The following is a 14,590-nucleotide window of genomic DNA, read 5'->3' as shown; positions in this document are numbered from 1 at the left end:
GGCAGCTTCCTATGACTGTGCCATGTATGAAGTCATTGAGCTCTAATATGAGCTAGTCTACCTCCTGTGTTGGACTCTGGTCCTGGAGTAGCCCCTGTCCTGCACAGTTCAGCATTTCTCCTCCCAATACCACCACCACCTCCAGCTGTTTGATATGGATCTAGCCAAATCAAATACATGTACTTCAAAACTGCTCATACAGCTCATTTTGGATATCTGAAAAAAAAGCAGGTGTAGTTTATAATAAGACTGCATTATTAAAAGCTGTGTGTAAATAAAGTGTCTGAAGACATACCAACATGCAACAGCAACACAGTGTAGTTCAAAATGAGCCTTTCTGAACACTCATTGCACCACCATAGACTTTTAATAAGGCACATTTAAATGAACGAGTCAAAACAAACATTGAATTTAAAAGTGCTTGACTTTATTGACAATTTGAGCTCAACACGTGCAGCCGTGGTAGATGACTAGAAGGGAAGTGAAAAGAAAGTTAAATGTTAATCATTAAATGCATCAAGACATTAACCAGTGATTATGAACTGGCAAAAAAGACAGGCACAGAGTTTCTCAACTCCATTGCAAGTTCACACAGTATCAAGTGCTAGATCTGAGCCTATTAAATTACAAATCCTAGCCAGAGAGTTGGAGCTGGCTTCTCAGACACAGTTTAAGCTTGGAATACATAAAGTATTTAGCATTAACTATACAATTTGTTCGAGCTTAAAGCTGCATTGTGAGTTTTGGGGATTTGGAGACCTCTCTGGTAGAAGTGTGTAACTGCATACAACATGCAGAAAAACAACAAAGTGTGCTATGGCTGTGTATTCAAAGGGTACAGGGCGAGTCAAGTCACAAGAAAGTTTTATTTTTATGCCGTCACAAGCCTCAGGTGGTGTTTGTTGTGGATTTTCTCAGCATACACAATTTGTTTGAGATTACCACAGAGATAGTCGATAATAAATAAAACTGTCCTGTGACTTGACTCACCCTGTACATTACAGTGGACAAAGTGGAGAGACGGAGTCACGAACAGAAATGAGTCATCAGGTGAGAACATGCCAAAAGCCAGCATTAGCAAGTTCAGTGAAGGACTGTCTATTCAGCAGTTAGACACCAGATCAAGAGAAGATGCTCTTTATGATCTGGTTTACCAACAAAGGTAGAACGAGTTGAATCCTCACTGCTGGCAAAACCTGAAAATCAATTGTCAAAATAAAGCTGAGAAAATTTGCACACAAACCATGTATACGAATTATTATTAAAAACACCTTGCCATCAAAGCAGGTCTCCTTACACAGACTCTGGGACAGCATACAGACCTTGGTAGAGCACATGAAGTAGATCTGTGAAAGAAGGGAGAGACATGGATGAGCATCTAAAACCTATTAAATCAGCTCAGAACAGAAGGGGGATTACTGCACCTCCTCATTGAGGCATTTATTGGTGGACTGGTCCATAAACTGGAAGGCCTTCACTTCAAAACGCCGCATGTGGGGATCCTGTGATTGGCCGGCCACGTAGAGGAACGAGATGTTGGAATCTAGAGGGTTGGGGCAACTGCAGGACAAAAACCAAAGAACCTTAGAGTGGACCCAATACAATCCAAGACGGCTGCCTCTAACCAGGTCATTTAGATTTCACAGTTCAATTTTTAAAAACGTTTGCTGTGAAAATGTTGATAGAGATGTCTTTATAGTCATGGTTATGGGAACCAGGCATCACCAAGACATTTTATTTACTGTCCAAAGCCAGCAGTGAAAGTTGGACAAAATGGGCACGATTTATTTGGTTCTTAAGCAGCATCGTGAGCAAAGCTACAATTGCCATGAAGGACCAACTGGGGGACAGTGCCACCCTGAGGCAGACCAGCACCGCAGCTCTAGTCGGAACAGAATATCACAGACAGAAGCTGCTAATCGTGCGTGAGGACCTGACCTATCCCTGAAATGTATTTGAGAGTATATTTTCTCCCAAATGGACACTAACAGAAGTGAACAAGAAGCCAGTGGTTATTGGGTTGGTCTGCAGTCTTCAAGTATCCGACTGTCTTTGCCTCACAATATTGAATTTCCTTGGATTTCACAGGCATTCTGTTGACGTGCTCTGTAGTAGCCTGGTCCACCTGGGGTCATCAGGCAGTGTATTCATAACCATTTCATTCAATAACTGAGGAAGTTTAAGGGAGGACATCTGGTTCCCATCACTGAACAACGCCGACTCTAGAACAGCATTTTACAGCAAACCACTCTGAATGACGGCATATAGAAGTAGCAATAATAGAATATGGTGTCAATAGAGCTGGACACCTGGAGCCTGGATCCTTACATCACTGTTTAGACTGTACAGAATAAGGGGGATTTCAGGCAGTCACAGGTGGGGTGTTTCCAAGGGAAATGTCGTTTTATCGCTTAAGACACTCAAAGATGCAGGGTCATTACAATTTGATGGAACAGTTTAATAAAAAATTTTGCTCATTTAGGTAGGGGGGGCTTTGTTTGGAAATGGCCACGGTAGGTGTTTAACATTGGTTCCTGTTTAGCTTCTAAGCAGAAGCTCATGTGCAAATAAACCTGAACACGTTGCTGTATGTAGTTTTGAACAGTGATTGTTTGCTGCATGTTAAGGTCACACTCAGATTTCAGCTGCTTTTCTTCAGTCCAACCAGATTAAAGTTCGTAATATTGATGTGATTTAGTTGCATTTTTATACTGGGGTGGGGGTGTAACCGAACAGTACAGCAAGGCTATGGTTACAGATCCTGAACCAAGAACCATCTGTATCGGGTATCTTGTAACTTGTGGTCACTGATGGCTCTTCAAGGGTTTTTTTTTTTTGCAAAATCAACAGTTCTGCTACTGTTACAAGCCCAACGTGGCAACTAAATTCAGCATGGCTACTCGGGTCCAGCACAGCTCACTCAGCAAAGGAAATGACAATCATGCATTTAAAACTGCAATGCATGTCACAGCCTTCTACTTCAAACCTACCCCTCATACAGCAGAACCAAGGCACTCTTAGCAGAGCAAGGGTAGGCCACGCAGTAGTGCGCTCAATTTAAAATGAATTATTTTTATTCATGTTCTCAGGTCCTGCAGTAGCCGTACACCATTCAAAGTTAATGCTGTACTGTCATTAGTGAGCCAATTCAGTTCCCTCCACAACTGCTGGGCACTCTGGGGGCATGTTGTTAACACATGCAAGTTGAAAAGCAAAGAGGGAAAGTGTATGCAGAGTTAGAGCAGTTCTGAAACCTAAAGCTAAAAAAATAGTCACCCAACGTAACGTCACATACCAATGTTACAACTGCTACGCCTCCTGCTCAATGTACCACAGGGTGTGACAACTGGCTACTGCGCCTCATGATTGGTCACTGCTCAGCTCATTCGTACAACATGCATCCAGAGCGAGAAAGCAGAAAGATATGCACCAGCAGTTCTCTAGTCATCTTGCCACATTACGTCATGCTTAGTTTGATGCAATTATTTAAAATAAAAGCGATGTGGCTGACAGTTTATGACATTTCATATCACATGCTATACAAAACCTGTAAATCAACCAGCATCAATTGTGATACTTTTACCCTCTGTAATCCAAAGCTGGACTCCATACAGTCCCTTGGCCCTCACCAAGGCTGGCAGGCTGGCACTCTTCACCATGTATCCAGCACTAGCCCAGCCCTTCATCAAACGGCTTTGAGAAGCCTGCGGCGCAAGAGGGTCTGCAAGGACCGGAGAGTCCGCAAGGTCCAAACTGCCCTTTGAGTAGCGACACTCAACCATAAGCCTGAAAGGAAACAGCATTTAATGTTAGCTACACACCACAGATTCAAAAGACAATCAGAATACCAGATTAGATGTTTAACAGTATTATATACCAGCATTATGTTACACATTGCATGTGCAAACCGTAACATGACATGTTTACAGACTGGCCTGCACCATTTTGATGGAAAACCTTCAAAACATCCTGGCTCAACTTGCATTTTTTATTTTCCAAGTAAAACATCCTCTACAGCTTCAATGTGGCAATAATGCAGACTACTCATTTGCAGAGTTTAACAGGTTGAGAAAAATACAATATAAAATGTGCCATTACTTTTTAATGCAGTTATTTGCTGAACTTTCCTTTGAAAAATGTTGCCTTTGCAAATATGCAAAATTGGTCATGTTAGCCCTCCTTCCAAAGACAAGCCCAAAACACCCAATTAGTCACCACAATTAAACCTGAACAAGCTGGCTACAACACCTCATTTGTAAAAAATGCGCTGTTAAAAGCCAATAGAGACCAACTTGAGAAACAAAATGCTTCCTCAAAACTACAACGCAGACATTGAACATCCAGATTACATACAAGATAAGCCACAGCTAGCTGGTATATTAGTGTTAGACTAAGCCAAGACAAAGTTCATTTATATATTATATAACTACATAATTCTGGAAAACCTCACCCATTTAAAAAAAAACCTAAATACTTACCAGTCCAACAGAAAATGAGGCGTTCAGGCACTTTTCCACAGTTCCACTTCCATTTCATTTTTCTTTAGCATTCAAGTTGTTGGAAACTGGGCAACTTCCCCTGCCATTTGTGTGAGCAGAGCTGGGCGATATGGCCAAATTTTTTTCACGAAACAATTCATGTTTGATATCAATACATGTCACAATAAAGGTCAAATAATTTCTTTCCAGTTTGAAGGCTGATTTTTGCTCCTGGGTGGGTAAATACAGGCTTAAACCATCCTTTATGGTCAGAACACGAGAAACACCCACTCAAACAGTGGAACATTTCACAGATGTCATGGGACAGCAGGAGAAAGTGTCCAATTAGTTGTTTTAACCAGCTGGAAAAGCACAGCTGCAGTTTTTGTAACTCAATTTAAGAAAAAAAAAGATTTTTAGCTGTCTGGTGAGGAGTGTGCTGCCATCCCGTTACAAAGGGGGAAACAAGGGCCCCAACAACGCTAAACATCGCAGCATTCAGACAAGCTAGCAGAAGTCTGGATATCGCTGTTCTATGGGAGCAGTTTAAGGGGTGAACCTCAATACATTGGACGCTCACCACGTAAAAGCTTTAACTGCAGTGTGTCTCAGGCAAGACAGTCTTCCCTTTAGGTACATTTAAACTGAAGTCACTTAGTATCTCATTTGATCTACAGTATCAATACAACCCCCCCGACTCACCTGATAGGATTATCCCTGGTTATGATGCCGTACTGCAGGACGCGCTTCCTGATTGCTGACTGCACTTCAGCCAAGTAAACTGTTGTTTCTCCAATTTGCTGATTAACAAAAAGCTCAAATTAGTCCTTAATTACAGAGTTAAAGTCAAAGGGGCACGTTACAAAAAGTCACAGCTAAAAAAAAAAAAAAAAAAAAAAAAAAAAAAAATCTCACATAAGAATGTGTTCCACACTCCGTCACCCCAAACTTGAAAACGGCAAAGTCTCTGTTGGCAATAACGGGTTTACAGCTACTCCTCCCCACCACCATCAGACGTGCAGGGTTTATGGGCAAACCAGCAACGTTGGAGGGAACAACAAAGACGAACTGCCCGTTGGCCAAACATACTTAAATGGGAGAGGGAGAAGAAAATGGATAAGTCAAACTTGGCTGCATAGAAACAGAGCGAGGAAGTACAGTTCAACAATTTGTAAAGTGTAGTGAATAAAAAAGGGTCATTAAAAAAACCCCCCAAGTTGACTTTGGATTAAAGTCAAACTGTTTAAAATGTGCATTTGCACCCTTCCTCTACATGCAACGAATACTGTATGGATCAATTTACCATCCATGGGGTAGTAACAGGCAAAAGTAGCCTTGTCTCTGCAGCATCCTCTCCTCAGACACTCGGCAGCTGTAGTCTCAGGACGACCACACGGCAATCTCTGACCACTAGGAAAGCTGCAGCCTGCAAGGAATGTGGCATTAGACTGTTCGGAATGAATTTAGTACATTATTGTACATCCTTAAACAATACAACCACTACTGAATAAGACACTATACAGGCTAGTCTACTGCTTAAAGGAAAAACTGGAGGCAGCAATTCAATTGCATCAATGGTACAATCAATTTATTCAAATGATATTAAACAGGAAAGTTAAATACCAATATTTTAAAAGATATTGAATATTAAAATTACAATTTTTTGCCAAAAAGCAAAAAGGACAAATGTACAGAGAGCCTCACCTCCTTGTTTGAAGTTTGAATGCAGCGTAAAAGATGAGGGCATCGCCATCACCTGCACACTGGTTGGTGTACGTGATGGTTGTTCCCATGGGTAAGTGGGCCGTGGAGTCCCTGGTGTAGGAGACTGCTCCCATGGGTAAGTGGGCCGTGGAGTCCCTGGTGTAGGAGACTGCTCCCATGGGTAAGTGGGCCGTGGAGTCCCTGGTGTAGGAGACTGCTCCCATGGGTAAGTGGGCTGTGGAGTCCCTGGTGTAGGAGACTGCTCCCAATGGGAACCGGGCAGTGGAGTCCCTGGTGTAGGAGACTGTTCCCATGGGGAAGTGGGCAGAGGATTCCCTGGTGTAGGGGACAGTGGCTCCAATTGGGGAGAGGAGAGTTGATCCCCTGGTGTAGGAGACTGTTCCCATGGGTAAGTGGGCCGTGGAGTCCATGGTGTAGGAGACTGTTCCCATGGGTAAGTGGGCCGTGGGGTCCCTGGTGTAGGAGACTGTTCCCATGGGTAAGTGGGCCGTGGAGCCCCTGGAGTAGGAGACTGTTGCCATGGGTAAGTGGGCCGTGGAGCCCCTGGTGTAGGAGACTGTTCCCATGGGTAAGTGGGCCGTGGGGTCCCTGGTGTAGGAGACTGTTCCCATGGGTAAGTGGGCCGTGGAGCCCCTGGAGTAGGAGACTGTTGCCATGGGTAAGTGGGCCGTGGAGCCCCTGGTGTAGGAGACTGTTGCCATGGGTAAGTGGGCCGTGGAGCCCCTGGTGTAGGAGACTGCTCCCAATGGGAACCGGGCCGTGGAGTCCCTGGTGTAGGAGACTGTTCCCATGGGGAAGTGGGCCATGGAGCCCCTGGTGTAGGGGACAGTGGCTCCAATTGGGGAGAGGAGAGTTGATCCCCTGGTGTAGGAGACGGCTCCCAATGGGAACCAGGCAGTGGAGTCCCTGGTGTAGGAGACTGTTCCCATGGGGAAGTGGGCAGAGGATTCCCTGGTGTAGGGGACAGTGGCTCCAATTGGGGAGAGGAGAGTTGATCCCCTGGTGTAGGAGACAGTGGCTCCAATTGGGGAGAGGAGAGTTGATCCCCTGGTGTAGGAGACTGTTCCCATGGGTAAGTGGGCCGTGGAGCCCCTGGTGTAGGAGACTGTTGCCATGGGTAAGTGGGCTGTGGAGCCCCTGGTGTAGGAGACTGCTCCCAATGGGAACCGGGCAGTGGAGTCCCTGGTGTAGGAGACTGTTCCCATGGGGAAGTGGGCAGAGGATTCCCTGGTGTAGGGGACAGTGGCTCCAATTGGGGAGAGGAGAGTTGATCCCCTGGTGTAGGAGACTGTTCCCATGGGTAAGTGGGCCGTGGAGCCCCTGGTGTAGGAGACTGTTCCCGTGGGTAAGTGGGCTGTGGAGTCCCTGGTGTAGGAGACTGCTCCCAATGGGAACCGGGCAGTGGAGTCCCTGGTGTAGGAGACTGTTCCCATGGGGAAGTGGGCAGAGGATTCCCTGGTGTAGGGGACAGTGGCTCCAATTGGGGAGAGGAGAGTTGATCCCCTGGTGTAGGAGACTGTTCCCATGGGTAAGTGGGCCGTGGAGTCCATGGTGTAGGAGACTGTTCCCATGGGTAAGTGGGCCGTGGGGTCCCTGGTGTAGGAGACTGTTCCCATGGGTAAGTGGGCCGTGGAGCCCCTGGAGTAGGAGACTGTTGCCATGGGTAAGTGGGCCGTGGAGCCCCTGGTGTAGGAGACTGTTGCCATGGGGAAGTGGGCCGTGGAGCCCCTGGTGTAGGAGACTGCTCCCAATGGGAACCGGGCAGTGGAGTCCCTGGTGTAGGAGACTGTTCCCATGGGGAAGTGGGCAGAGGATTCCCTGGTGTAGGGGACAGTGGCTCCAATTGGGGAGAGGAGAGTTGATCCCCTGGTGTAGGAGACTGTTCCCATGGGTAAGTGGGCCGTGGAGCCCCTGGTGTAGGAGACTGTTGCCATGGGTAAGTGGGCTGTGGAGCCCCTGGTGTAGGAGACTGTTCCCGTGGGTAAGTGGGCTGTGGAGTCCCTGGTGTAGGAGACTGCTCCCAATGGGAACCGGGCAGTGGAGTCCCTGGTGTAGGAGACTGTTCCCATGGGGAAGTGGGCAGAGGATTCCCTGGTGTAGGGGACAGTGGCTCCAATTGGGGAGAGGAGAGTTGATCCCCTGGTGTAGGAGACTGTTCCCATGGGTAAGTGGGCCGTGGAGCCCCTGGTGTAGGAGACTGTTCCCATGGGTAAGTGGGCCGTGGGGTACCTGGTGTAGGAGACTGTTCCCATGGGTAAGTGGGCCGTGGGGTGCCTGGTGTAGGAGACTGTTCCCATGGGGAAGTGGGCAGAGGATTCCCTGGTGTAGGGGACAGTGGCTCCAATTGGGGAGAGGAGAGTTGATCCCCTGGTGTAGGAGACTGTTCCCATGCGTAAGTGGGCCGTGGAGCCCCTGGTGTAGGAGACTGTTGCCGTGGGTAAGTGGGCCGTGGAGCCCCTGGTGTAGGAGACTGTTGCCGTGGGTAAGTGGGCTGTGGAGTCCCTGGTGTAGGAGACTGCTCCCAATGGGAACCGGGCAGTGGAGTCCCTGGTGTAGGAGACTGTTCCCATGGGGAAGTGGGCAGAGGATTCCCTGGTGTAGGGGACAGTGGCTCCAATTGGGGAGAGGAGAGTTGATCCCCTGGTGTAGGAGACTGTTCCCATGGGTAAGTGGGCCGTGGAGCCCCTGGTGTAGGAGACTGTTCCCATGGGTAAGTGGGCCGTGGGGTCCCTGGTGTAGGAGACTGTTCCCATGGGTAAGTGGGCCGTGGAGTCCCTGGTGTAGGAGACTGCTCCCAATGGGAACCGGGCCGTGGAGTCCCTGGTGTAGGAGACTGTTCCCATGGGGAAGTGGGCCGTGGAGCCCCTGGTGTAGGGGACAGTGGCTCCAATTGGGGAGAGGAGAGTTGATCCCCTGGTGTAGGAGACGGCTCCCAATGGGAACCAGGCAGTGGAGTCCCTGGTGTAGGAGACTGTTCCCATGGGGAAGTGGGCAGAGGATTCCCTGGTGTAGGGGACAGTGGCTCCAATTGGGGAGAGGAGAGTTGATCCCCTGGTGTAGGAGACTGTTCCCATGGGTAAGTGGGCCATGGAGCCCCTGGTGTAGGAGACTGTTCCCATGGGTAAGTGGGCCGTGGAGCCCCTGGTGTAGGAGACTGTTCCCATGGGGAAGTGGGCAGAGGATTCCCTGGTGTAGGGGACAGTGGCTCCAATTGGGGAGAGGAGAGTTGATCCCCTGGTGTAGGAGACTGTTCCCATGGGTAAGTGGGCCGTGGAGCCCCTGGTGTAGGAGACTGTTGCCATGGGTAAGTGGGCCGTGGAGCCCCTGGTGTAGGAGACGGCTCCCAATGGGAACCAGGCAGTGGAGTCCCTGGTGTAGGAGACGGCTCCCATGGGGAAGTGGGCAGAGGATTCCCTGGTGTAGGGGACAGTGGCTCCAATTGGGGAGAGGAGAGTTGATCCCCTGTTGTAGAGAACACAGATACAACCATTGAATAAGTCACTGTATATGGGCTGGTGTACCAATTTTAAAAAGGTGTAAAAATACAACTGGAGGCACCGATTCAACTGCATCAATGGTAGAATTAATTATATTCAAAAAGGACATTAAAAATATTGGTATTTAGTTTTGTTCTATACATATTGAATATTAAAATTACATAATCTCATTTTTGGCCAAAACAACAAAAAGGACAAATGTATTGCTGCTGTCAGAACAAAACCACGCATCTCAAATGATATTTACAGGAGAAGGAGGGAAAAAAAAAAACAAGTTAGTAGTACCACTAATTTTGGGGCATATTTTTTAGTCCATTCCTCATGAAATCTACACACAATATAAAGGACAACAGGCATTTTCAACTTATGACAAAGTGAACAATAAAAATGGAGATACAAGGTTCTGACAGCAGCTATATCTACCCCTTTTACTGTACAGTAATGTAAATCATAGGTTTTTAAAATAGACTTTTCTTAACAGGTATATGTTCCTGTAATTAGTTCCTCTGGCCCTTTGAATATCAATTTAAAGACCATTTTGACATCCAAATCCATTTAAAATCAGAGATTATTCATTTCACTGTTACATGAAGCAGCAGAAGTTCTTAACCTACACTGGAACAGTTCTAGCACTATTTGAACTCCAAATTGCCACTTAAGTTTTCCACAGTCTCATGGGATTTTTTTTTTTGGGTAGGGAGCTCAATCAGGTGCATTAGACAGACTAGATGATCTGGCACTGTGACTGGAGGATTAAGTCAATCTCCTGCCCTCCAACCTAGCTCTGGAGTGATCAAAGGCCTCCTAAACTTTTCTACATGGTTTGATTTTTGCAGCAAAATGTACTGTAGAGCAAGTCAGTGATGTAACTGTACAAGTGATTCAGAAAGAGGGTGGGGCACAAAGGTGATTCATGTAGACTCATGCAGCCAGGGAAATGATTGGAACACCTGAATTCAATTATTTGGATGGTTGAGCGAATAATTTTGGAAAGCGCATTTTCATGTTTGCTTGACCTTGGGCTTCTTTCATCTGGCTAAACTGAGAAATCCTACTTTATGAAAGTCCCCTGCCCCCAGGCCCAGTTTAGCTTTGTTTGGATCATATTTTAACAGTGATGTGGAATACAGCTGATGCCAACAATCAATTTAAAATCACATCAAGTTTTCAGATTTACACCCAACAGTAACATTAAGAATAAAGAACCTTTTTTTACCAACTGTGTTTGCACACAGAGGAATTGGGCCTCTGCATTTAACCCATCCATGCAGTAAAACACCCACATGCATGCACACTAGTGAGCACACTAGGGGGCAGTGAGCACACTTGCCCGGAGTGGTGGGCAGCCCTATCCACGGCACCTGGGGAGAAATTGGGGGTTAGGTGCCTTGCTCAAGGGCACTTGTAATGGACCATCAGCCGAAGGGATCAAACTGTCGACCTTCTGGTCACAGGGCTGGTTGCCCAACCTCTAGCCCACGACTGCCCCCACACCTGCACAGCCTTCTGAAAGCAGGTCATGCAGTACTGTTCTCAGCAGAACAGAAAGACTTACCTCCTCGTTTGCATTTTGAATGAAGCCTAAGAGACGAGGGCATCGCCAGCACTTGCATACTGGTTGGTGTAGGAGACAGTTGTTCCCATTGGGAAGAGGACAGTGCTTCCCCTGGTGTAGGGGACAGCGGATCAAATTCAGGAAGGAACAGCAGATCCAATAGGGAAGCAGTCAGTGGTGCCCCTGGTGCAGGTGGCAGTGGATCAGGTTGGGGAACGGACAGTGATTCCCCTGGGGTAGGGGACAGTGGACCCCAATAGGGAAGGGACAGCTGCACTGCTTGGGGAGGGGATATCTTGACAGCAGGGTAGGACAGAACAGGATGGCGTGAAGATTGCATTTTTGAAGAGGGCGCGTGACTGGAGTTACTGCAGGACACTGTGACGATCTCAAGCTGTCCAGCGCTGTTACGATACAGGAATCTCAGAGTGTAGCTGCCCTTCTGCAAACATTCATACAAAACCACCACATTTATACAACTCCTCCTATTCAGTTTACAGTAGCTTAGCCCCACCCAGCAGAATACAAAGAACTCAGCGCTATAGGTCTGAAAGGATGTGTAGCCATGAAGAAGAACCTCACGGAGGAGAGGAAATTGACAAATCAAACAAAAGCTAAACAATAGACTGAGACCACCCCAGAGTCCAGACCTCAACATCACTTCAAAAAAAAATGATCAACCAGCTTCTAAGACTGAACTTTGTATGGAAACTATCCCTGAAGATTTCTTTGAAAAACTGAAAGAGTCTCATGAAAAGTGAAAGCTGTAATAAAAGCAGAGCATGCATGACAGATATACATACCTAGATGCTGCATTGGGTCCAGCCAGGCACACCAACATTGCTGCCATTTTGGGGCAGTCAACATCACTGGTGGACTGCATTCAGGTAGCATTACAGAGCGACGGTTTAAGATACTGTCAAATCACATTTAAGAAAACAGCCTCATTTCAAGAACATTGTGTCTTGTCTGGTTTTATATTAAGCTCATTTCATTTAATAGTCTATTCAGCAGATCTTAATTTCATGTAGTAGTTATTTATTTACAGTGAGGGTTCAACACTTTCTGGTGCCTGAAGCTGTACCATTTCAGGTGGAACGGGAAAATTAACAAGCTGGAAGGGGGGTTCTCATGTTTATGCATCAGGATTAGAAGGGATTTGCACACTGTTGGGATTACCGGACATATGCATGTTTCAACTTGTGCCAAACTGTAACATCAGGTGCACACCGAATACTTCTCTGCTGGTCCAGACGGCGAATTAGCCCGAGTTACAAAAGAAATAAAGGCTACCGAGAGCAGTCCATGCAGACTAGATTTATCTGTATCTGAGAATTGAGTAATAAGGATGTTGTGGCTGAATTAACCCAGACACATTTCGTCTCTGAATACAAGTGAATTTGTTCACAAGCGGATCTTGATCTCTCCAACATGGCGGACACACGGTAGCATCACCTCAGAGAACAGGCAAAGCAGCATCTAGGTTTATATATCAGTGGTGTAGAAAGTGAACTGAAAACATCATTTACCTGTATAGTTGATCTAGTTTATTAGTGCTGATAAATTAAGAACCTGTATTTAAAAGTTACCCACCTCAGTGACAGGACAGCCAGTGAAGTGGACGTGAAGAACAACCCTCCCGTTTTCCCTGGTTAGAGAGTAGTCACAGGCCTCTGGAAGGCCGAAGACAGGATACATTCCTGATGAATCTGAGAAAGAACTCACTGTAACTCAGCATGTCCACGCCAATAAAGCTTCCATCAACCGATCCGGAAAGCTTGCATCAGGGAAAACAGCGTTTGGGAGATTTTAGTAGAGATTAAAAGCATTTAGGGGAGTTCAGGAGCTCCTTTTCCATTCCACTAACTGAGCTACATGTAGTTAAGTAAAGCCAACAGATGTGTCCTTTGCAAAGCTCTTCAAGAGGAAAGTAATCTTTTCCCTCTGTGCCATTTCATCCACTCAGTTAGTTCCCAATTCACTTCATTTGAGTTTAATGTGCTGGTGTGTGTTGAAGCTCCTGAAGCGCTCCACAGCAGAATTAGTAGATAAAATAATCCTCCTTTACAGTAAAATGAAGCTCTGCTGATCCTTGAACACAGTTTAACAGTAAATGGTCTTAAACGCTGGAGTTAATGTAGAACTGCTAATTCACCCTTTAACCCTGAAGATCAGCACAGACTGCTGGTCACCACAGCAACACCGACAACAGTCTCACCCAGCTAGTAGCCAAAGAAATGGCAGAGAGGGAGATTTAAGATGAACATCAATAATTTGGAGACAAAGGGATTAGAGTTGCATTTATAGTCACTCCAGCTGGTTTCTTGATACGATTAATCTGCAACGACAAACTGTGAAACACCCCGTTCCACCTTAAATGCAGCAGCAGTTACGTTCTGGCGCATCAGGTACAATTTAAGGTGGAAAAGGGAACTTTGAACAAGAAGCTGGTCGAAGGGAGAGACGTTTTACAATAAACTGTTCTACTTTTGAAGAGAAGTTTCCTCCCAGAGCTGTTACTCAGCTGAGCTGAAGCTTAAACTAGGGCACAGTTAGACTGCTAGTATATAGCATTATATACTGGTATATTAGAACACACTGATGCACAGGACATAGCTGGTGTTGCGGCTCCCAACATGGTGTGATTTCCATTAAAAGGGACAAAATGGCTCTTAACATCTGGGCACCCACTGCTTGTGTAGAGGAACATGTAGGTGAAAAACGTTAAACAGAACCGCTCCCTGCCCACCTCGGATGAAAAACGTAGGACTACTCGAAACAGCTTGCTTACCAAAGACCTGCATCTCAGAGAGAGAGCCTGGGGGCAAAACTACCGCCATAGCATTTTCACCACAAAACACCAAGTATCTCTGGCCTTCTGCCGAGCCATCCTGCTGCTCTGCGCCTCCTTCATCTAAGGTGCCTTCGCTTGGGTCGATGGCCTGCTCTGAATTCAGGGTCTCAATCATCACACTGCCCTGCCTCAGCCCGCAAGCAAGAGTCAGAAGCAGGAGCAGGACGATGGCAGGCTGCAATGAGGCCATGTTTGAGGTCAAAGGCCCCAAAACTGGTGTGAACTCGCTGCAGCTCCCGACAGCCTTTAATAGACTTGGGAGTCGATTCCGGAAAGAGTCGGTTCTCTGATTCCAGGCACTTTGGAGTTGATTGCCCCCCGTGACGTCATGCTCGGCCATAATAGCGTCGTATGTGCTTAATGTCGTACGTTTTATATCGCTGCACCTCACGGTTCGCCGTGGTTTCGCTGTCTTTGGGATCAAGAATCGAGAAAACTGTGGTGAGGAATCGATTCATAGAGTCGACTCCATTGATAGGCA

At 46.7% G+C, this 14,590-nt stretch overlaps 1 protein-coding gene and 1 long non-coding RNA gene across 7 annotated transcripts; both read right to left on the bottom strand.

Moving 5' to 3' along the window:
• Positions 1 to 405: 405 nt before the first annotated feature.
• LOC108410499 (cell surface glycoprotein 1-like) lies at positions 406 to 14,464 on the bottom strand. 6 transcript variants are annotated; one of them, XM_037539575.1, is made up of 13 exons: positions 14,047 to 14,464; positions 12,849 to 12,964; positions 11,256 to 11,697; positions 9,300 to 9,665; positions 6,183 to 9,254; positions 5,782 to 5,904; positions 5,394 to 5,566; positions 5,181 to 5,278; positions 3,630 to 3,786; positions 1,425 to 1,560; positions 1,298 to 1,346; positions 991 to 1,196; positions 406 to 470 (listed from the first exon to the last, which is right to left on the bottom strand). In XM_037539575.1, exons 1-10 carry the CDS (start codon positions 14,447 to 14,449, stop codon positions 1,480 to 1,482), a joined length of 5,031 nt encoding a protein of 1,676 aa, XP_037395472.1. In that variant the 5' UTR covers positions 14,450 to 14,464; the 3' UTR covers positions 406 to 470; positions 991 to 1,196; positions 1,298 to 1,346; positions 1,425 to 1,479. The 6 variants fall into 6 exon arrangements, with proteins under 6 accessions (XP_037395472.1, XP_037395567.1, XP_037395580.1 ...); XM_037539670.1 differs by lacking the exon at positions 991 to 1,196 and having other exon boundaries at positions 1,272 to 1,346; positions 6,183 to 7,202; positions 7,797 to 9,254; XM_037539683.1 differs by lacking the exon at positions 991 to 1,196 and having other exon boundaries at positions 1,272 to 1,346; positions 6,183 to 7,202; positions 8,433 to 9,254.
• On the bottom strand, positions 3,053 to 3,571 carry LOC108410500. Its single transcript, XR_001856487.1, has 2 exons — positions 3,296 to 3,571; positions 3,053 to 3,176 (listed from the first exon to the last, which is right to left on the bottom strand). It is a non-coding gene; the product is annotated as an uncharacterized LOC108410500 (long non-coding RNA).
• Positions 14,465 to 14,590: the final 126 nt, after the last annotated feature.

Source organism: Pygocentrus nattereri, chromosome 1 (genome assembly GCF_015220715.1).
Source record: "Pygocentrus nattereri isolate fPygNat1 chromosome 1, fPygNat1.pri, whole genome shotgun sequence".
Lineage (NCBI taxonomy): Eukaryota > Metazoa > Chordata > Actinopteri > Characiformes > Serrasalmidae > Pygocentrus > Pygocentrus nattereri.
Note: the sequence above shows the minus strand (reverse complement) of the source record. Positions and strands in the feature narration are given on the sequence as shown.

Excerpts from the sequence above, each read along its gene's own strand:
- LOC108410499 (XM_037539545.1), bottom strand. The coding sequence starts at position 14,449 with ATGGCCGAGCATGACGTCACGGGGGGCAATCAACTCCAAAGTGCCTGG. Across the intron at positions 5,905-6,182 it reads TTCAAACTTCAAACAAGGAG|GCTGCAGCTTTCCTAGTGGT; the intron begins GTGAGGCTCTCT and ends CATTCCTTGCAG. Across the intron at positions 1,561-3,629 it reads GTGCCAGCCTGCCAGCCTTG|TTGCCCCAACCCTCTAGATT; the intron begins GTGAGGGCCAAG and ends TTTGTCCTGCAG.